The 23,942-nt window shown below is 46.2% G+C and overlaps 1 protein-coding gene across 6 annotated transcripts in view; it reads left to right on the top strand.

The window, feature by feature from the left end:
• LOC112231300 (spectrin beta chain, non-erythrocytic 1-like) overlaps positions 1 to 23,942 on the top strand; it is a 104,538-nt gene that overhangs the window by 27,675 nt on the left and 52,921 nt on the right. For 2 of the 6 annotated variants that reach the window (XM_042311407.1, XM_042311408.1), the window contains exon 1: positions 285 to 998. The exons of 3 other annotated variants lie outside the window; for them this stretch is intronic. In XM_042311407.1, coding sequence (XP_042167341.1) covers positions 890 to 998 — 109 coding nt within the window. In that variant the 5' untranslated portion in view covers positions 285 to 889. Of the gene's footprint in view, positions 1 to 284; positions 999 to 23,942 lie in introns of those variants that run through there. One more of the 6 variants, XM_042311410.1, reaches the window with a different exon arrangement.

Here is a 23,942-nt window from a genome sequence, read left to right on the forward strand (position 1 = left end):
CCGATGTAAAACAGATATGGAGAGAATGAGAGAACAACACAAGTATGGCTACTGTGATATACCTCACTGGCTGACCACACCTCCTACACTACCTACTTGGCATTTGAAAGGATTGGAATGATATACCTTCTGCCTCACCCTATTGTACGTTGCAGAATGGTTTAATCCACCTCTCCACTCCTCCTGTCGCCCCTCCTCCACTGATCCAGCCCTCTGCCTGCTCTTCCCTCAGGCTCCTCCCTAAAACACACCTTATGCTAATGCCCCAGCTTTCAGAGAGCAGCAGGCTCTGTTTACACAGCCGTCCGACAGCAGCCGGTTCTCCTGCTGTGCTGAAAACAAGGTGTGTGTGAGGCTGAATGCGCTCAAAGTTAGGAGGAACCGCAGAGCCAGTGTGTGTTAGTGTGAATGTGAAGAGAACCTGTGCTGCCCTAAAGGTTTCTACTTTGCTGAGAGGAGTGTGGCACAGACTTCAGAACAGGAGGTGAAAAGAAGAGAACATTTTGTTCTTAGTAAATACAACTTCTCCACCCTTGCACATACTACTGCTTTTTCAGTAAAGAAGTGAGAGGGGGAAGAAAACAAAGGAGGAATCATTTTTTGAAAGTGGAAGACAGGATGGCGTGCTCTGCCTTTACACTCTGGTAGAGAAGAAGGACTGGGATTTGAGGAGGGAAAACTGTCCATAAAAAGCTTGTTTGGGATTATACAGAATTTTCTTCAACTGAAACCTATAGATTATTGAGTAGAATCTACGGGTAGATAGCTACCTCCTGTCCTAGGGACAGCCCTGCTGGCCTTGTGCTATGCTGGAGAGCCCACTTGCCCAGACACACTGCAGAGTTCCATACCTGAGGAGGTGATTTAGGCTGAGAGGGAGAGCTCCAACATGGAGCTGGACCACCAGAGAGCAAAGGAGCCCTGTCTCTCCCCGGCAGCGTTTGTTAACCAGGTGCAGTACTCCAACATCCTGGAGGGGAGGTTTAAACAGCTGCAAGGTAAGAGCCAACTGCTATACTAGGCTGGATTAACACCTATTCTGGAATCTCCTCAACCTGCTTGAATAAGAAATGAAAGAAAGATGTTAAGAGCTTTTTGGCTCCTGATGTATTATATATTATGTTGGGCTAGAGTGCAGAAAGTCCATCCAATATTCACCAGTTCAGAGAGATGGAGAGTGAAGAAATGTGTCCCCAATGTGTCTCCTTTATTCCTGGTGTCCGCTCCTGGAGAGTGTCCCTGTTTTTGTGGGCTGTATTTCAGAGGGTAGTTCCAGGTTCCTGTCCCAGGTCCAGCGTCTTCAGGTCAGTTAGAGACACTGACTGGCTGGCCGACAGATCAGCTCCACCTGATCACCAGGCCACCTGGCCTTCCATATCCAATTACAGCCCTGGCCTCCATCTGTGGCCTACGCCATCACCGTGACTATAGTAACGCAGGCACACAGTCAGATGAATACAAGTCAATAGCTGACTAACATCTAGCCTTGGAGGCTAAGGTTTTGCCATATTTTGTGTCAAAGGGAGATTTACCCATGCACTTGGTGATTCATTTAGGGCTTATCCCCTTATGCAAATATGGTAATCCCCTTTTTCAAGATGGCCGTAATAGGGTTGAGGTGCTATAGCAGACTAGCAGTAAGGAACAGTGTAGTGTAGGTGTGTGTTGTTGTGTTTATTTTGTCTATCTGGGTTGTGTGTGACCAGGTGTGCCTGGTTCCTATGAGCTGCACTACTCCCTAGTCATGGGCCATTAGGCAGGTTTAGATTGGCAGATTTAGAGTGTTATGCAGTCAATCAATGAAGCAATCACTAAAGATCACAACATTGTGCCGGTTTTCTCTGCCTCCTCGTTGTCGTCTGGAATGGAGCGTGTTCAAAGAGTTGACTGGTGGGGCAAGTCAACACACACCCTATGTTTGACATTCTTTGTGTGCTCTAATGATATTTCACCTCCTGGATTGGGCAATCAGTCCAGTGTCACTAAAGGCTCAAACACATGGCACGGAATGTGGATCTCGCGTTCTTCTGCTGATCGCTCAGCGGACTGTGTTTTAGGGACCACCCGCTTTAGTCGTTATTGTTATTCATTATTTATTCCTCGCCACTATTTTGTATTTTTATCTTCAACTCTACGTTGTTGGAAAAGCACCCGTAAGTCAGCATTTCACCATTAGTCTACAACTGTTGTTTACCAAGCATGTGACAAATAACATTTGATTGGATTTAGACGTCTGACATTTTTCACACGATTCTACATGGAAAATCTGTTCGCAAATTACGTTCAAGGTGCCAAGTACTCTCAGCCAGCAAACTCTATTGGTGTTTCTGAGCTCTAAGGTAGAGTTTGGGATTGATTTACTCCTTTAAATTCCCAAGTTGTATAACCTCCTTGACTCCCCCTCTTCTCACCACAGTTCAGTCCTGTGTGTCTGTCTGTGTGAGATCCCCCTCCTCTCACCACAGTTCAGTCCTGTGTGTCTGTCTGTGTGAGATCCCCCTCTTCTCACCACAGTTGTGTCTGTCTGTGTGAGATCCCCCTCTTCTCACCACAGTTCAGTCCTGTGTGTCTGTCTGTGTGAGATCCCCCTCCTCTCACCACAGTTCAGTCCTGTGTGTCTGTCTGTGTGAGATGCCCCTCTTCTCAACACAGTTCAGTCTGTGTGTCTGTCTGTGTGAGATCCCCCTCTTCTCACCACAGTTCAGTCCTGTGTGTCTGTCTGTGTGAGATCCCCCTCTTCTCACCACAGTTCAGTCTGTGTGTCTGTCTGTGTGAGATCCCCCTCTTCTCAACACAGTTCAGTCCTGTGTGTCTGTCTGTGTGAGATCCCCCCTCCCCTTTACTAGTCAGCATGATTTTTCTCCGTGATAAAACCCTCACTTGAGATCCTATCTGTCACTTCCCATGTATTCAAAAGAAAGTCAACGTGTGTGTGTGTGTGTGTGTGTGTGTGTGTGTGTGTGTGTGTGTGTGTGTGTGTGTGTGTGTGAGAGTGACACACCCATTCCATCTCCTGATAGGGGCTGATGTACCCAAGCGTAGCTGTAGTTACAGACAGGGGCTACATGATGGCTTAGGTGGAGATAAAATGGCTATGTAATGCATGGTAAGCAAAGCAGAACGATGACCGTTTCCAAATCATCTGCGGGACCAACAGATATTTTCATCCCAAAGTTGTCTGTCTGACCACCCGCTCCTTCCCGCAGCATGAAAGCAGACCGCACTGCAATAATCTCTGTTGTGACCCGCTGGTCCTTCGGGCATCCCGCGGGAATGCAGCCATCTACCCCCGATGACTTTCTTGACCGTCAAGAATGTGAAATATAATTTTCCCATTGGCAAAACATAGTCAACATGGTAAACAATTAACCACCAACACTGGGTGAATGTGTAACGGTTGAAAGTACTGTTGATGAGTGTTTGTTGTTTCTTGGGAGAATGCTTCCCCGAGCACCACAGTACAGATCATATCAGCTGTGTGTTCATCATAATAAGATGAGCTAGGAGCCCTGGTTGTTTAACATGGTAAACAAAACCATCCGTAACCAGTCTGGTCACCTAGTGCCTCAACACAAACAACACACCTGCTACAGTAAGTGATACAATCATCACTTTAACCGACCCAATGTTGGTTTAATAAACCGTTGAAGATAGTGAGTGCCAAGGTGATAGGCATGGTGAATTTGGTTCGGTAGTGTGTCATGATTTAAAGGGTCACTATCCCTGGTGCCAGTCACCTCTGCCTCCACCGCTGTCTGAGTAAACACTGACGTGGACTTCAGGAGGGACAGCTCAGTAGCTGTTAGTAGTGTGGCTCTATTCAAACATAAGGAAAGGACAGGAAGAGACACTCATTTTTAGAGAGCAAGACACAGCTGTTGTGTTCGGGAACTTGTCAAAGGATATATTATGGCCAATTTGGTACCAAATTTTCAGGAATGTTTTAGTCCAGTGTCACTAAAGGCTCGCACACATCGCACCAAATGTGGATCTTGCGTTCGTCTGCCATTCGTACCTTCAACACGTACAACTATAGGGTGGAGCTGGTCTACCTGATTGAAACACACTTAGGACCATAAAACCATTGATTAAATCCTGCTGTTGACCAGATAAGAGGTCAGAGAATGTCAGTTTCTTCAACTGGGGATAAGGGTCATTCCAACAGTCATTACACACCTTGTGGAATTGATTTGAAAATAATGATCTTGCACTGTCACATCTTACATAAGGGTGAGGTTGGAGTGTGATCTATGTGATAACAGTGGAATGCTAGTTCCTGTAGGGTAGAATGTAATGGTTAAACTGATAGCATGGTCCATAGAGATATTTGACTAAGTGAAAAGAACTGTCAAACCAAGGGTCACAGCACAGGGGCTTTTTGAATCCTCTTCAGACCAGATTGGCTGTGTTAGCGTAATTGGAGTTGGTCGAGCAGAGAGAGGCCATCATTGTGGCTAACTTTGGTCTCAGGCAACCTGATGCACTGTAGTAGTGTAGGCTACTTATGTAGATACAGATTAAGTTCTTGTCACCTAATCGCGATTGTGCCCATTTGGAGCATTTAAGCCCTGTGGAGTCTACGTAAATGTTAAGGGATTATGAGACTTGGTCCGGTCTTCCTTCCTCAGGCCATTGGCACGCTTAGGCTCCATTTTCTCAGCATTTTGTTCCTTTACTTTATTTAAGAAGTGAATAGGCACTTAAGGAGATCCATGTCCCATTCTAGGGTCACATTACAGATGTAGTAGCAGGCTATCCATAGACTCTATAGTAACTCTAACCTCCTAGTGAAGGCAGCTCCAGCTAGAGGCCTCCAGCTCAGAATCACATTTCCAAGGTTAGGATATATCCTACATACACACGATACCTTATCGACAAGAATTCTTTTGTTGACACAGTTGTATTTTTATTTACTGTTTCCTACTTGAGAAAGTAGAAGAAGAATGATGTTTTGGGGGGCTTGAGGGCATTTAGCTGCTCCCTGCCTGCTGGTTGATGCCCATTTTGTGTCCAGATGTTATTATGACTGAGGGATGCCTCTGCTCTGCCTTCATCCGACAGGACTGGCCTTGGCCGCCCTCTGCCCCTTCTCTCCCTTACAAGCAGCCCCTCCTCTCCCCACTAGCAGCCCCTTCTCTCCCCACTAGCAGCCCCTTCTCTCCCCACTAGCAGCCCCTCCTCTCCCCACTAGCAGCCCCTCCTCTCCCCACTAGCAGCCCCTCCTCTCCCCACTAGCAGCCCCTTCTCTCCCCACTAGCAGCCCCTTCTCTCCCCACTAGCAGCCCCTTCTCTCCCCACTAGCAGCCCCTTCTCTCCCCTAGCAGCCCCTTCTCTCCCCACTAGCAGCCCCTTCTCTCCCCACTAGCAGCCCCTCCTCTCCCCACTAGCAGCCCCTTCTCTCCCCACTAGCAGCCCCTTCTCTCCCCACTAGCAGCCCCTCCTCTCCCCACTAGCAGCCCCTCCTCTCCCCACTAGCAGCCCCTCCTCTCCCCACTAGCAGCCCCTCCTCTCCCCACTAGCAGCCCCTCCTCTCCCCACTAGCAGCCCCTCCTCTCCCCACTAGCAGCCCCTTCTCTCCCCACTAGCAGCCCCTTCTCTCCCTACTAGCAGCCCCTTCTCTCCCCACTAGCAGCCCCTTCTCTCCCCACTAGCAGCCCCTTCTCTCCCCACTAGCAGCCCCTTCTCTCCCCACTAGCAGCCCCTTCTCTCTCCTAGCAGCCCCTCCTCTCCCCACTAGCAGCCCCTTCTCTCCCCACTAGCAGCCCCTCCTCTCCCCACTAGCAGCCCCTCCTCTCCCCACTAGCAGCCCCACCTCTCCCCACTAGCAGCCCCTCCTCTCCCCACTAGCAGCCCCTCCTCTCCCCACTAGCAGCCCCTCCTCTCCCCACTAGCAGCCCCTCCTCTCCCCACTAGCAGCCCCTTCTCTCCCCACTAGCAGCCCCTTCTCTCCCTACTAGCAGCCCCTTCTCTCCCTACTAGCAGCCCCTTCTCTCCCCACTAGCAGCCCCTTCTCTCCCCACTAGCAGCCCCTTCTCTCCCCACTAGCAGCCCCTTCTCTCCCTACTAGCAGCCCCTTCTCTCCCCACTAGCAGCCCCTTCTCTCCCCACTAGCAGCCCCTTCTCTCCCCACTAGCAGCCCCTTCTCTCCCCACTAGCAGCCCCTCCTCTCCCCACTAGCAGCCCCTCCTCTCCCCACTAGCAGCGCCTCCTCTCCCCACAAGCAGCGCCTCCTCTCCCCACAAGCAGCCCCTTCTCTCCCCACTAGCAGCCCCTTCTCTCCCCACTAGCAGCCCCTCCTCTCCCCACTAGCAGCCCCTTCTCTCCCCACTAGCAGCCCCTTCTCTCTCCTAGCAGCCCCTTCTCTCCCCACTAGCAGCCCCTTCTCTCCCCTAGCAGCCCCTCCTCTCCCCACTAGCAGCGCCTCCTCTCCCCACAAGCAGCCCCTTCTCTCCCCACTAGCAGCCCCTTCTCTCCCCTAGCAGCCCCTCCTCTCCCCACTAGCAGCCCCTTCTCTCCCCACTATCAGGAGCAGCTGCACATAGCAGAGAGAGAAGCCTTGACCTGGGCAGGGTCCATAGCTCCACCTTCCCCAGTCACCATAAGCCTGGCCTACTAAGTCAAGAAAAGTTTAACCTCTCTTACTCTAAATTGCCCTCTCTGTTTCTCGCATTCAGTGTTTTTATTGGGGTTTACGTGGACAGAGCTGGCACTAGATCAGGCGACACGCTCCATTTGTTTTTATGCCTGTGCCCACAAACTGTAAAGAAATCAAAATAACCGGCATCACACGTGGCTAGTCTGGTGGAGCAGCCCTACTCTCTGAAGTCTTCAGCAGTATGGGCGGTTATGTTATTATAGAGGGGAGGAGGTGTGTTTTTGTGTCCTTCTGCATTTGTCCTTCAGCATGCTATCCTTTTGCAGACATATTTAGCCTGCTGTCATGCTATAATGTGAATTTCAGGAGAAGTCCTTGCCCTGGCGCTAGTATAGTGAATATGACAGTAGCACACTGTGCCTGTTCAGCCAGCCATCTTGCTGTACTGTCCTTGGCTAACCCACAGAGGACAGGTGAGCCGTGTCCAACAAAGATGTAGCACTGTACTATCAGGGGACTATAAATGGTGGCTGAAGAAAAATGCCATCAGTTAAATTGATCCCTGTACCAATTCTAATACTTTTGGGTATGTTACAACCACAGCCGTTGCCACATTAGTCTTGCTCAGAGACTCATTGTTTTGGTGGAGCCTGTGTGAGGAAACTGTGTGTGTGTTTCTCTGTGTGTGTATGTAGGAAGTGGTGTGTGTGGTTTAGGCTGCCTTTGATCTCAGATATCTGCTTGGGTAGTGACAGTTGAAGCAGTTAGTGCTGACATGAGGGTGTGGTGGATGGCTGCAATTCCCTCACTTCCTCTAGGTGGGTTTGTCTCCATTGATTTTTATACAACCCAGGTATCATACTTAGAGGGACCTGGTTGGATGCAACATTTCCTGTGATGCCTTTATTGCCTAAACTGGTCATGTGAACCAAACCGTTGCTCGACCTAACTGCATTTTCAAACGTGTTTTCCACTTCAGAGGACGTAACAAATGCTTTTTTCCCCTTTTCTTTTCCCTTCCCATGTTTACTTTCCATGTGTTTATAGGTGTATCATTATAATGACAAAAAAATCATTTGTTACGTCCTCTGTTATATAAGGTAGTGAGAGACAATAAAATTCCTTCCAGAACCTAGACACCTGTGTGTTGGTGACATCAGACATGATGGATTTCTATATGTGTATCTGTTTTATGTTTGATCATATTTTATCCTGTATTCTGTCTGTGTCTGTCTGTGTGTGTTTAATGAGTACCCTGGCTCTAGCCTCTAATCACAGGCTGCATGGCAGCAGCTGGAGGGAGCAGGCTAAAAAATGGATCCTTCAGCCCAGTTCAAGGTTCAATTACGGAGCTGGAGGATCAGCATCTGACTGCACTAATTCTGCTCTTCTGATGGGGGGGGTACCTACACACACACACACACACACACACAGGAATTTCGCGAAATATGTGACCAATACCATTTGATTTGATTTGACACTAATAAACAAATGATCATACAGTAGGTCTATCATCACGCTGCATATTCCTCTGACACATACATACTTCTAGCCCAGCATCCATCACTTTTACACCCCATTTAAATTGACCAAGGATTACAAGCCAAGGCACCCTTTTTCCAGAACTGAACATTCACATGAATACAGAATAACAAGCAAACACATCAGAAAGCTAAATGTCACTACACAGAACAGAATTACAATGAACAGAATTGAAATAATTTATTAGAATTCAAATGAATGCTGAATAAAGCCTCTAGTAAACAGATGTCTTCAGTCTAACGTCATGATGTGGTCTTACCTGTCTCCATAAATAACAGCCAGATTCTTTCTCTCCAGGCACCAGAGAGGAATTTATAAGGCCAGGGTCAGCGAGGGCTGTCAGACTGGGGCTGGTGGCGAGGGCCTCCGTAGTGCCCTCGGGCCTTAGGCAGGATCCCCGTAGGATCCCCAGTTTGGAGTGTGTGACAGATGGCCGTAAAAGCTGACTGACTGATTGATGCTGGTAGTTTCTGTTTGACCAGAGGTGCTGGTACTGGTAAACAAGCAGGCAGCCCAGTAGTAGTAATACGAGGGAGGTAGGGCAGGGTTAGGCAACTAGATTCAACCACGGTCCAATTTCTGTCTGAGTGGAGGGAGGCCGGGAACATACTTATACAAATTTGTACCTGTCAAATTGACCACAAATGAACCCAACGAGATTGTATTTGAAAATAACAATAATTTCATACCTTGATTACATTGAAGCACAATCACATGTGTATCTCTCTTTATTTGTAGGAATACTTGGGAACAGATTTCCAGAATTAATTTTTCTAACCAAAATCACTGATCTTTAAAAACATAGTAATAATAATAATAAACACTTGCGTGACAGTCTTGGCAGTAGGGATGAATTACTCGGTCTGAACGAACACTGAAGGGTGATAGAGGGGGAGAGAGATGAAAGGAGAAGGAGAGGACTCAGGAGATTAATGATTAGCAGAGAGACAATACCAGGCAGGCTGGCTAGATGCTTGTTTTGCTTATGTGTTCTGGGTAATGTTGTGAACCAATTCATTGTCAGTGGTAGTAGGAAAACAGTACTAAGGAAACACACACACAGGACGTGTTGAGTTATTTTTATTATTATTATTTTTTAATTATTATTTTTCTCCTTTTCTCCCCAATTTCGTGGTATCCAATTGTTAGTAGTTACTATCTTGTGTCATCACTACAACTCCCGTATGGGCTCGGGAGAGACGAAGGTTGAAAGCCATGCGTCCTCCGAAACACAACCCAACCAAGCCGCACTGCTTCTTAACACAGCGCGCATCCAACCCGGGAGCCAGCCGCACCAATGTGTCGGAGGAAACACCATGCACCTGGCGACCTGGTTAGCGTGCACTGCGCCCGGCCCGCCACAGGAGTCGCTAGTGCGCGATGAGACAAGGATATCCCTACCGGCCTAACCCGGACGACACTAGGCCAATTGTGCGTCGCTCCACGGACCTCCCAGTCGCGCCCGGCTGCGACAGAGCCTGGACTCGAACACAGAGTCTCTGGTGGCACAGACCACTGCGCCACCCGGGTGGTCCCGGACGTTTTGAGTTCTAATCAATTGCTTCTAATACCAATTGTACCTAGATATTTATTGCACCTCAGTAATCTTACCCCTCCCTCAGTCCTAAGTCCACTGTGTGGACTGGTGAGAGGTGCCAGGCCTGGAGCACTGAGGGATGCCCTCCTGCTTGTTTAGATCAGTCAGCAGAGCCACCTGGCACAGGACTGGAGGGTTACAGCACCAACACCACTATATGTTCTGTTGCACCTGCCACGGCATGACAGACGGGCTGGACAGAATACAACTGATAAGCCATGACAAGGAGCTGACTGTAGAATACTGTAGAAGCTGTAAGAAGTGGCAAAGATGTAAATGTTCAATTCGAGGCACTAGACTTTCTGACTGTTGGAGGGAATAAAACCCATCAATCATCTCTCTCTGCGTCTCTGGTAGACATAATGTACTCATCAGTACTGGCACATGGCTGAAGGACTGTTCTGACATATTGTGTTGGGCCACAGAGAGCGTGTTGTCTGTACAGCGCATCAATAAGTTGGTTGTCAATATGGTGTAAAGAAGACCATTTCAAAATGACACCATTCGTCTTAGACCGTCACGAGAATAACAGACCCTAAAGGGCTCTAGACACTACGCGAACAGAGCGACGGAGCGTAGTTCTACGTATACTGATCAAAAAATATAAACGCAACATGTAAAGTGTTGGTCCCATGTTTCATGAGCTAAAATAAAAGATCCCGGAAATGTCCCATACACACAAATAGCATATTTCTCTAATTTGTTTATACCCCTATTAGTCAGCATTTCTGCTTTGCCAAGATAATCCATCCACCTAACAGGTGTGGCATATCAAGAAGCTGATTAAACAGCATAAGCACCACAAGGTGCCCCTCAATAACAGGCCACACTAAAATGTGCAGTTGCCACATAACACAATGCCACAGTTTGCAAATGGCATGCAGACTGCAGGAATGTCCATCAGAGCTGTTGCCAGAGAATTGAATGTTAATTTCTCTACCATAAGCCACCTCCAATGGTAGTACGTCCAACCGCCCTCACAACCAAAGACCATGTGTAACCACACCAGAGCTGGACCTCCACATCCGGTTTCTTCACCTGCGGGATTGTCTCAGACCAGCCACCCAGACAGCTGATATAACTGTTGGTTTGCACAACCAAAGAATTTCTGCACAAACTGTCAGAAACCATCTCAGGGAACCTCATCTGAGTGCTCATCGTCCTCATCTGGGTCTTGACCTGACTGCAGTTCGGCATCGTAACCGACTTCAGTGGGAAAATGCTCGCTTTCGATGGCCACTGGCACGCTGGAGAAGTGTGGATGAATCCCAGTTTCAACTGTACCGGGCAGATGGCAGACAGCGTGTATAGCATTGTGTGGGTGAGTGGTTTGCTGATGTCAACGTTGTGAACAGAGTGCCCCATGGTGGGGTTATGGTGTGGGCAGGCATAAGCTACGGACAACAAACACAATTGACATGTCACCCATTGACATGTCACCCATTGAGCATGTTTGGTATGCTATGGATTGACGTATATAGCCTTTGGTTCACTCCAGACTTGACTGCCCTTGACCAGCACAAAAACACCCTGTGGCATACTGCATTAGCATCGAATAGCCCAGCTTTTCGGGGAAGTTAGGAACCAATATACACAGGCAGTTAGGAAAGCAAAGGCTAGCTTTTTCATCCTGTAGGATCCTGTAGCACAAACTCCAAAAAGTTCTGGGACACTGTAAAGTCCTCCTGCAAGCTGGCCACTGCACTGAGGCTAGGAAACACTGTCACCACCGATAAATCCACAATAATTGAGAATTTCAATTAGCATTTTTCTACCTATGGCCATGCTTTTCACCTGGCTACCCCTACCCCGGTCAACAGCTCTGCACCCCCCACAGCAACATGCCCAAGCCTCCCCATTTCTCCTTCACCCAAAATGGGGCGGCAGGGTAGCCTAGTGGTTAGAGCGTTGGACTAGTAACCGGAAGGTTGCAAGTTCAAACCCCCCAGCTGACAAGGTACAAATCTGTCGTTCTGCCCCTGAACAAGGCAGTTAACCCACTGTTCCTAGGCCGTGGACAGGCCGTCATTGAAAATAAGAATTTGTTCTTAACTGACTTGCCTAGTTAAATAAAGGTAAAATAAAAATAAATAAATAATAAATAAAACATCCAGATAGCTGATGTTCTGAAAGAGCTGCAAAATCTTGACCCCTACAAATCAGTTGGACTAGACAATCTGGACCCTCTCTTTCTAAAATTATCCGCCGCAATTGTTGCAACCCCTATTACTAGCCTGTTCAACCTCTCTTTCGTATTGTCTGAGATGCCTAAAGATTGGAAAGCTGATGCGGTCATCTTCTAGAACCAACTGTTAGACCTATCTATCCTGCCGTGCCTTTCTAAAGTCTTCGAAAGCCAAGTTAACAAACAGATCACCACCATTTCAAATCCCATCGTACCTTCTCTGCTATGCAATCTGGTTTCCGAGCTGGTTATGGGTGCACCTCAGCCATGCTCAAGGTCATGAACGATATCATAATCGCCGTCGATAAAAGATAATACCGTGCAGCTGTCTTCATTGACCTGGCCAAGGCTTTCGACTCTGTCAATCACCGCATTCTTGTCGGCAGACTCAACAGCCTTGGTTTCTCAAATGACTGCCTCGCCTGGTTCACCAACTACTTCTCAGATAGAGTTCAGTGTGTCAAATCGGTGGGCCTGTTGTCCGGACTTCTGGCAGTTTCTATGGGGGTGACACAGGGTTCAATTCTCAGGCCGACTTTTCTCTGTATACATCAATGATGTCGCTCATGCTGCTGGTGATTCTCTGATGCACCTCTAAGTAAACAACACCATTCTGTATACTTCTGGCCCTTCTTTGGACACTGTGTTAACACACATCCAGATGAGCTTCAATGCTATACAACACTCCTTCCGTGGCCTCCAACTGCTCTTCAATGCAAGTAAAACTAAATGCATGCTCTTCAACCGATCGCTGCCCGCACCCACCCGCCCTTCTAGCATCACTACTCTGGATGGTTCTGACTTAGAATACGTGGACAACTACAAATACCTAGGTGTCTGGTTAGACTGTAAACTCTCCTTCCAGACTCACAATAAGCATCTCCAATCCAAAATTACATCTAGAATCAACTTCCTATTTCTCAACAAAGCAGCCTTCACTCATGCTGCCAAACACCCTCGTAAAACGGACTATCCTACCGATCCTTGACTTCGGCGATGTCATTTACAAAATAAATGGCTGGCTCTCGCTTCATATTCATCGCCAAACCCACTGGCTCCAGGTCATCTATAAGTCTTTGCTAGGTGAAGCCCTGCCTTATCTCAGCTCACTGGTCACCATAGCAGCACCCACCCGTAGCACGCGCTCCAGGTATATTTCACTGGTCATCCCCAAAACCAACTCCTCCTTTGGCCGCCTTTCCTTCCAGTTCTCTGCTGCCAATGACTGGAACGAATTGCAAAAATCATTGAAGCTGCAGTCTTCTATCTCCCTCTCTAGCTTTAAGCATCAGCTGTCAGAGCAGCTTATTGATCATTGCACCTGTACACAGCCCATCTGTAAATTGCCCACCCAACTACCTCATTGTTCTTTTTCTTTTTTTTCTTCTCCTTTGCACCCCAGTGTTTCTACTTGCACATTCATCTTCTGCACATCTATCACTCCAGTGTTTAATTGCTAAATTGTAATTATTTCGCCACTATGGCCTATTTATTGCCTTACTCCCTAATCTTACTACATTTGCACACTCTATATATAGATTTTTCTATTGTGTTATTGACTGTACGTTTGTTTATCCCATGTGTAACTCTGTGTTGTTTATGTCACACTGCTTTGCATCATCTTGGCCAGGTTGCAGTTGTAAATGAGAACCTGTTCTCATCTGGCCTATCTGGTTAAATTAAGGTGAAATTTAAAAAATTCTACAGGCCTCAAACAACAGTCTGATCAACTCTATGCGAAGGAGTTGTCGCGCTGCATGAGGAAAATGGTGGTCACACCAGATACTGACTGGTTTTCTGATCCATATCCTCTGTGACCAACAAATGCATATCTGTAATCCCAGTCATGTGAAATCCATAGACTAGGACCTAATGAATTTATTTCAATCGACTGATTTCCTTATATGAACTGTAACAAAAAGCTTTGAAATTGTTGCATGTTGCATTTATATTTTTGTTCTGTGTGGTTCTATGTACTTTTGTGGCGCTGAATTTTTGGAACTGACCATATACGACGGTGTAGCAGGCTTTAAGGTTATGAAGATTCTAGAGATGAGTTAGTTACTAAAGCTGCTGTAAAGCAGCGAGATCTAACATGTCAGGCTCCATGAAGCCAAGTGGAGGCGTTCCTAAAGACAGACAACTTTATGTTCTGAACAAGTAATACCCTGTTGAGACCATGCCAAGGAACCAGGTAGCAGAGGACTTATTAAGGGCAGGGAAGTGATCTCTGAAATTATAAACAATATCAGGGCAGTCAAGCATCATGGTGTTTTCAAGTGGACTCACTTCCTAAACTTCAGATGATGAAGGTCCCCTTTGCCCTCATCTATAATCTTCCATAAGGTTGATAGAGGCTGACAATGGCCGTGACTCCACTCTCCAAGGGTGCCTCGGGGAGTTGGGATACACAGAAACTAATTTCCATTTGAAACAGGACAAATATAAGCACCCAACACATTATTTTACGGCTTGTCATTATTCTTCCACCATTGCTCTGACAGTAGATGGCATACAGTAGTGAGATTTCAGGGTATAGTCAAAGGGGTCAAGCTGTGTTATGTGAACTACATGTTACAATGTACTACTGTAGCTACCTACCAGGGAGGTTCATTATCTGCCCATCTGAACTGAAGTCTCCAGCCTAGGCTCCAGGCTCAGCCTGTATGGGCCTCACAGACACAGGATTAATATTGGCGGCATTTCTGCCTGGATTATCTCCTGATCACCGTTATTATTATCAGTATTGCAATATAGATACCATCAGGTTTTTGGGGGGTTAAATTAGGAGGGTAGTCAGACTCAGGCAGTATTGCTATGCAGTGGACACCACACAAGGTACCATTGTGTAACATTTATAGCCTGGAGCAAGAGCAAATACTTATAGCTGCCTGCCTGACACAAACACCATCAATGTGCCTATACTAGAGGTCGACCGATTTAAACGGAATGGCCGATTAATTAGGGCCGATTTTCAAGTTTCCATAACAATCGGTAATCTGCATTTTTGTTTTTTTTGGGCACCGATTGTGGCCGATTACATTGCACTCCACGAGGAGACTGCGTGGCAGGCTGACTACCTGTTATGCGAGTGCAGCAAGAAGCCAAGGTAAGTTGCTAGCTAGCATTAAACTTATCATATAAAAAACAATCAATCTTAACATAATCACTAGTTAACTACACATGGTTGATGATATTACTAGTTTATCTAGCTTGTCCTGCGTTGCATATAATCGATATGGTGCCTGTTAATTTCTCATTGAATCATAGCCTACTTCGCTAAACAGGTGATTATTTAACAAGAGCATTCGCGAAAAAAGCACTGTCATTGCACCAATGTGTACCTAACTATAAACATCAATTCCTTTCTTTAAAATCAATACACATGTTTTAAACCTGCATATTTAGTTAATATTGCCTGCTAACATGAATATCTTTTAACTAGGAAAATTGTGTCACTTCTCTTGCGTTCCGTGCAAGCAGTCAGGGTATATGCAGCAGTTTGGGCTGCCTGGCTTGTTGCGAACTGTGTGAAGACCATTTATTCCTAACAAAGACCGTAATTCATTTGCCAGAATTGTACATAATTATGACATAACATTGACGGTTGTGCAATGTAACAGCAATATTTAGACTTATGGATGTCACCTGATAGATAAAATACGGAAGAATATATGTTTTGTTTTCGAAATGATAGTTTCTGGATTTGACCATATTAATGACCTAAGGCTCCTATTTCTGTGTGTTATTATGTTATAATTAAGTCTATGATTTGATAGAGCAGTCTGACTGAGCGGTGGTAGGCAGCAGCAGGCTCGTAAGCATTCATTCAAACAGCACTTTCGTGTGTTTGCCAGCAGCTCTTCCCTGTGCTTCAAGCATTAAGCTGTTTATGACTTCAAGCCTATCAACTCCCGAGATTAGGTTGGTGTAACCGATGTGAAATGGCTAGTTAGCGGGGTGTGCACTAATAGCGTTTCAGTCGGTGACGTCACTCGCTCTGAGACCTTGAAGTAGTTATTCCCCTTGCTCTGCAAGGGCCGCGGCTTTTGTGGAGCGATGGGTAACGATGCTTCGAGGGTGGCTGTTGTCGATGTGTTCCTGGTTCGAGCCCAGGTAGGGGCGAGGAGAGGGACTAAATATGCAGGAAGATGTACTGTTACACTGGCGATACTATAGTGCCTATAAGGACATCCAATAGTCAAAGGTAATATGACATACAAATGGTATAGAGAGAAATAGTCCTATAATTCCTATAACTACAACCTAAAACTTATTACCTGGGAATATTGAAGACTCATGTTAAAAGGAAACACCAGCTTTCATATGTTCTCATGTTCTGAGCAAGGAACTTAAACGTTAGCTTTTTTACATGGCACATATTACAGTTTTACTTTCTTCTCCAACACTGTTTTTGCATTATTGAAACCAAATTGAACATGTTTCATTATTTATTTGAGGCTAAATTGATTTTATTGATGTATTATATTAAGTTAAAATAAGTGTTCATTCAGTATTGTTGTAATTGTCATTAAATAAATACATTGTAAAAAATCGGCCGATTAATCATAATCGGTATCGGTGTTGAAAAATCAGAATCGTGCTATGTGTGTATCCTCTATGACCGGTCCTGTTATTAGGAGAAGTGGAGCAGCTAGACAATTGGCCTGGTTTCTGTTAGCCCCCTGATACTACCGCCACCACCTCCTCTGGGTGCTGTCACAACATGACCTGTGTCTGGAGGAATGTGCCCACCTCCACCCCACAGCCTCCCAGCAGCAGTGTAATCCACCTCCACCCCACAGCCTCCCAGCAGCAGTGTAATCCACCTCCACCCCACAGCCTCCCAGCAGCAGCAGTGTAATCCACCTCCACCCCACAGCCTCCCAGCAGCAGCAGTGTAATCCACCTCCACCCCACAGCCTCCCAGCAGCAGCAGTGTAATCCACCTCCACCCCACAGCCTCCCAGCAGCAGCAGTGTAATCCACCTCCACCCCACAGCCTCCCAGCAGCAGCAGTGTAATCCACCTCCACCCCACAGCCTCCCAGCAGCAGCAGTGTAATCCACCTCCACCCCACAGCCTCCCAGCAGCAGCAGTGTAATCCACCTCCACCCCACAGCCTCCCAGCAGCAGTGTAATCCACCTCCACCCCACAGACTCCCAGCAGCAGTGTAGTCCACCTCCACCCCACAGCCTCCCAGCAGCAGTGTAATCCACCTCCACCCCACAGCCTCCCAGCAGCAGTGTAATCCACCTCCACCCCACAGCCTCCCAGCAGCAGTGTAATCCACCTCCACCCCACAGCCTCCCAGCAGCAGTGTAATCCACCTCCAGTGGCTCATTGACAAGGTTGCACCTACAGCTCCCCACCCTACCTCTGAAAAGGTAACCGCACACTTGGTTCAGCTCAGAGGGAAACCCACATGCTATTGTGTGGCGCTTATTGTGTGAGAGAAAAGAAGCTATTATTACCAATTTTGTTTTTGGGAGTGCCAGGGCAGGTATGATGCCGAGGGGGGGGGAGGGTTGAGTTGCAAAATTCTGGGAACTTTCAATAAATTCCCTGGTTTCCCAGAACTCCTAGGTGTGTGACTAGGGTTGCACATTTTGGGGATATTCAGAGGTGGAAACTTTGTGGGAATTAATGGGAATATATGCAAACTAATATTGATACTGACACTGATAATGTTTTTTGCATTGGCTATATTTACCATATCATATGGAGACTATAATATACCTTTTTACCTTATCATAAGTAACATAATTGCAAATTATTAAATCCTTCCAATATAATTTTTAAAAACGATTTAGTTACGAATGTAACTTTAAGTGAGTTGACTCTTCTCATGGTATGATTTCACTGAACAACAAAAATAAAGGAAATATTGAATGATCCCCAATGATGAATCACATCTCCCAAAAACATTTTCAAGATACTTCTGTAAAATGATTAGTCTAGAAATTAAATTTTGGTTGTCTTCCTCTCAGGCTTCCATGTCTTCTCCCTGGACCTCCTCAATGTCCACTTCTTGAACATCAGACTCTGAGGCCTCATCTTAAATGTCACTTTCCAACCTTGTTGAGAATGGCTCATTGTCAGGCTCAAAAAGCCTAATTTGTCTGGATGGCCACCAATTTTTCAACCCCTGTATTGGTCAGCCTGTTGCGTGCTTTGGTGTGTGTGTATTCCCAAACACGGACCAGTTGCGCTCTGAGGCGGCTGATGTTGGTGTGATTTGGAGGATGATTGAGGCAACAGGAGAAAGGGCCTCAGATCCACAAAGTCCCTTCCACCAGGTGGCTGATGAGATATGGTGGCACAACTGCCATATTACATCTCCATCCCAAAGCCCTTGCTTGGAAGCGTACTTCTCCAGACTGCCAAGAAACTTGCCCTCATCCAGGCCAAGGTGGTGAGACACGGTAGTGTTGACACCATAGGCCTTGTTGATCTCTGCAGCAGACAGGATGCTCTTGCCAGAATACTTGGGGTCCAACATGTACACTGGGGCATGTATGGGCTTCAGGCAGAAGTCTTCGCTTTTTGATGTATTTCAGAACTGCAGTTTCCTCTACTTGGAGCAACAGTGAAGTGGGCAGGGCAGTATGTATTTCTTCTCTTACATCTGCAAGCAGAGTCTGAACATCAGACAGGATGGCATTGTCTCCCTCAATCCGTGCAATGGCTACTGCTATAGGTTTCAGGCTGCTTACCACTCTCCCCCAAAATACATCATCCAGGAGGATCCTCTTGATGGGGCTGTCCATATCGGCAGATATGGCCATTTCTTGGAGAGACTCCTTCCCCTCCGGGAGACTGTCAAACATGATGACACCACCCCAACGGGTGTTGCTGGGCAGCTTCAATGTGGTGCTCTTATTCTTCTCACTTTGCTTGGTGAGGTAGATTGCTGCTATAACTTGATGACCCTCTACATACCTAAAGCATTTCCTTGGCTCTCTTGTAGAGTGTATCCATTGTTTTCAGTGCCATGATGTCCTTGAGGAGCAGATTCAATGCATGAGCAGCACAGCCAATGGGTGTGATGTGAGGGTAGGACTCCTCCACTTTAGACCAAGCAGCCGTCATGTTCACAGCATTGTCTGTCACCAGTGCAAATTCCTTCTGTGGTCCAAGGTCATTGATGACTGCCTTCAGCTCATCTGCAATGTAGAGACCGGTGTGTCTGTTGTCCCTTGTGTCTGCTCTTGTAGAATACTGGTTGAAGTGTGGAGATGATGTAGTTAATTATTCCCTGCCCACGAAAATTCAACCCCCATCAGAGATGGTGCTTGACCTTCACTTGAACTCTGTTGAACTCTGCATCCAGCAAATGAGTAGATAAAACATGGCTGGTTGGAGGGGTGTATGCTGGGCGAAGAACATTCAGAAATCTCTTCCAATACATATTGCCTGTGAGCATCAGAGGTGGACAAGTTGCACACACAGCTCGAGCAAGACATTCATCAGAATTTCTCTGACACGTTCCTCCATTGAGTCCAAAAAAAACATGAGTTGTTGCTATCGATAAGGTGTCTGATTCATTATTTTCACCTCAAATAGAAGTAGAGGGACTTTTGTTAGAGGTTGCTTTTTGTGAGTGCTGAGGGAACTTTATGCACTTGGCCAGATGATTCTGCATCTTTGTTGCATTCTTCACATATGATTTGGGACAGTATTTGTAAAAGTACACAGCTTTTCATTCTACATTAGCTGCAGTGAAATGTCTCCACACATCAGATAGTGCCCGTGGCATTTTCCTGTAAAGATTTTTTTTTAAATGTGAAAAAAATATATACAATTCCATGTACAGATAAATAGTTAAGCAATTAGATTAAACAACTCCTTTATAAGACAAATGTTTTAAAATGAAACATGTATGGAAACAGGTGAATTAACACTCCTCAGTTAGAAAGCTAAAACCCACATGGTAGCAGAAACTAAACTAGCAGAAATGAAGAAGTTAGAAATTATTTGAACACATTTTGCTGTAGGCTACTATTTACTAGTTAACAAAAAATCATGTATGTCAAATAAAATATATTCACCCCACCCAGTATTGTAATCAAAACTTCCCAGAAATCATGTAGTCCTTGGCTCAGACAGTGTAGTAGTGTGGGCTCAATAGCATCTCATTAGTGTGCAAGATCTTGAGAATCAGCTGTACATGTGATCGAAGAGTGCACTGCACATGTGATGGAAGAATGCACTGTGCATGCAGAGGGTTGCCACAAGACCTAGAATTGCCTTATGCGTATCCCACAAAAAAGGTTCACTGTTATAAGCTAACGTTTTTGATGAATTTGAGCAAAATTCCCCAAATTTCGGGGCTTACCCATGGAAATATCCTGGAAAAATTCAGGAAATTTAATGGAAAGTTTCCGACCCTTTGCAACCCTATGTGTGACATGGCAGATGTTCTCACAAAGACCCTGGACAAACAACAACAGTGCCCTCCACCTTGTGCGGTACACACAACCTCCCTGGCCTCTGCATCCATTATTGTATCCCAGTAGCATATTATTCCATCCTATCACGGTATTTAACCTTGAGAGCAGGACAGGCTAGAGTAAGTCTGTGTGTCTATGACTACGGTGGCGGCTACGAACCTTGTGGCAGGGCCTTGAGAAAGACTTCACTATTCCTGACTCCTGTGTTCTGATACCAGGCCCCACAGCTTTCTGTACGGCTAGTATCTAATCGACCTTATCTGTTTCCTTGAGTTTGACCCTAGCTGTCTGTGGTCAGAGAACAGTGAGATAAAGTACATGGGTGGGTCTTTGAGTGTTTCTCTATTCAATTCAAGTTCCGTGTTTGTGTACTTTTGTGTCAAGTCAGGTCATAGAAGTCATTGGCTTCATGCCCCATCAGATTTGTCCTGTAAAAAAAAAGATAATAATAATAATAATAATAGGTTTAACATTTCTCAACCTCATAACTAGCTACCAATAAGTAATTTCAGGCTATCAATCAAGTTAGAGTAGCTAGCTTGTCTAACTAACTTAGCTGGCATGCCTGCTGGCAAGGTTGGTAGACAAAAAAGAAAAAGCAATTACTAAATGTACTGAATAAGACTCACATTCCTTTCAATCTTTTACCCAGAAATGCAGAGAAGCATATTTAGTTTATTTAAAAAATAATAACCTCCAGTCAGGTGGATACAGACAGCTCAAGAGGTAAGCTTTGATATCCATTAAAAATAAAAATATATATTTTTGTACATAGAATTAAGCATAATGATTATGGCTCTAGATTGCAGAAAAGGCTGTTTCAGGTGTTTTAAAAATGAAAATTCTCCAACTTATGGATAAGGGGACATAGCCCCCATCTGGACCACCCGCCCAGCTATCCTCACGTACTTTGTGCCCCCCTCAGATTTTGGGGGTGCATGACGCCCCTGATAACAGTCCTTAAGCTGCAGATAATCATCTGTGTTTTGATGTACTGCTGCTGTGTGCCAACCTGTCCTACTCCTCTCTGGCCAAGCCTTGAGGCAAACGCACAAATAAGAGGGGGAGGGAGGGACTTAAGGGTTAAAAAAAAGGAAAGACGAATAGTTTTGCCGCTTAAAAAGGTCACCTCGAAATGTCATGATTCACACTTGAATTACAGTGAGGTACAGCCGCCACTGTCTGCGTGCCTCCTGTCTGCCTGTCTGCCTGCATGTCGTTCCTCTGTCTTTTCCTCTGCTTCGTGTGCCCGGGGAGATAGGGGGGCTTGGGATGTGTTGACCAGTATTAAAAAAAGCTTTTCATCTAGACTCCTGTTACTCATCACAGTTGTTCTGTCTGGATACTGTAGAATAGTCATTTAAAGTGTAGAGATGCATTCACCACCAAATATTTTTTTAGGGGGGGATGTGCTCAACACCGTGAAACACCTATAATAGGCTTGTCACTAGTTACCACAGCCGCAAAGTCAACATTGGCTATATAGTAAAAATTCATGAAGACAAAATGTAAGGTTAGCAGTGTGTTTAGGGTTAGGTTTAAAATTGGAATTTAAAATGAGAAATAGTAGAAATAGCCGTGGCTTAGACATAATGGTGCATAAAGATGGAGGAATTCAGATATAACATCTTCCTTTTGAGCTCCAGACTCTCCAGACTTTTTAAACTACGGCGCACAACATGTTCCAATATGCCTGCAGTATAAATCGGCACAATTTACTTTCTTTTCAAATTGACTCTGTCTTGAGCTAGAATTGGGATCCTGTATACTGTGCTAATGCCAATCCCCCAAAAGTGTAACAGAGCACTGCACAATTTGGCCAATTTAGCAGATGAGGCGTTTGTGGTAGGTACATGGAGGCTGCCATCTTTATGCACCTTCGCCATTATGACTTTGTGGCGGTGGTAACTAGTGACGACCGGGTTATAGACTACCGTGTAGCCGTGGACTTGTCTCAGCCTGCTTGCCGGCTGTCTTCGTGCCTGCGCCTGCCTGCTGCCCATCTGTCTGTCTGTCTGCCTGCTTTCTGTCTGCCTGCTGTCTGTCTGCCTGCATGTCGTTCCTCTGTCTTTTCCTCTGCTTCGTGTGCCCGGGGAGATAGGGGGGCTTGGGATGTGTTGACCAGTATTTTAAAAAAGCGTTTCATCTAGACTCCTGTTACTCATCATAGTTGTTCTGTCTGGATACTGTAGAATAGTCATTTCAAGTCTAGAGATGCATTCACCACCAAATATTTCTGTAGGGGGGGGATGTGCTCAACACCAGAAAACACCAATCATTTTTCACTGCAATCTAGGCTAAAGGGTATGGCTATCACTGAAGTGACAGAGTCCGTTATTCGCATGTGTGTTTATGCACTGTACTGTCTGGCTATTTATTTTAAGTGTCTGTATTGTGTAAACTGGAGGAAACTACTGTTTGTTGGGAGATGATGATGACACATGATTTCTATCGTTGTCCCTTTTTTTAATGCAAAAGTCAACGCAAGAAGAGAAGAAGAGGAAGAAGAAGAGGTGCAATTTCCTCTGCAACAGCAACGGTTTCTGCTGCTGCCCATGGTTCATTCAGCACAGAGCCTTGTGAAGAACCTAATTGGTGACAGCAAGAGGTCACTTTTAGGTTAGGAACGAAAATAGTGTCACGTTCGTCGTACTGAGGAGACCAAAGCGCAGCGTGATTAGAATACATACTTTTTAATGAAAACGAAGAACACTTAACAAACTACAAAAACAACAAACCGAACGTGAAGCTATATAAAACTAGTGCAGACACAGGCAACTAGACACAGACAATATCCCACGAAATACCCAAAGAAGATGGCAGCCTAAATATGGTTCCCAATCAGAGACAACGATACACACCTGCCTCTAATTGAGAACCAATCTAGGCAACCATAGACATATAAAACACGTAGATAGTAAACAACCCCAAAAACCTACAAAACCCCTAGACAGTACAAAAAACACATACATCACCCATGTCACACCCTGACCTAACCAAAACAATAAAGAAAACAAAGAATACTCAGGTCAGGGCGTGACAGTACCCCCCCACAAAGGTGCGGACTCCGGCCACAAAACCTAATCTAAAGGGGAGGATCCGGGTGGGCCTTTTTCACAGTGCGGCTCGGGTGCAGGACGTGGACCCCGCTCTACCTCAGTCTTGGCCCGCTTAGGTGGTGCCTCTGGAGTGGGGACCCTCGAGGCGGGCCCCGGACTGAAGATCATTGTAGAGGGCGTCACTGGACTGAGCGACTCTGGCGGCTCAGGACAGGAGGTAGACTCTGGCGGCTCAGGACAGGAGGGAGACTCTGGCGGCTCAGGACAGGAGGGAGACTGGCGGCTCAGGACAGGAGGGAGACTCTGGCGGCTCAGGACAGGAGGGAGACTCTGGCGGCTCAGGACAGGAGGGAGACTCTGGCGGCTCAGGACAGGAGGGAGACTCTGGCGGCTCAGGACAGGAGGGAGACTCTGGCGGCTCAGGACAGGAGGGAGACTCTGGCGGCTCAGGACTGGAGGGAGACTCTGGCGGCTCAGGACTGGAGGGAGACTCTGGCGGCTCAGGACTGG

Source organism: Oncorhynchus tshawytscha, linkage group LG33, assembly GCF_018296145.1.
Source record: "Oncorhynchus tshawytscha isolate Ot180627B linkage group LG33, Otsh_v2.0, whole genome shotgun sequence".
Lineage (NCBI taxonomy): Eukaryota > Metazoa > Chordata > Actinopteri > Salmoniformes > Salmonidae > Oncorhynchus > Oncorhynchus tshawytscha.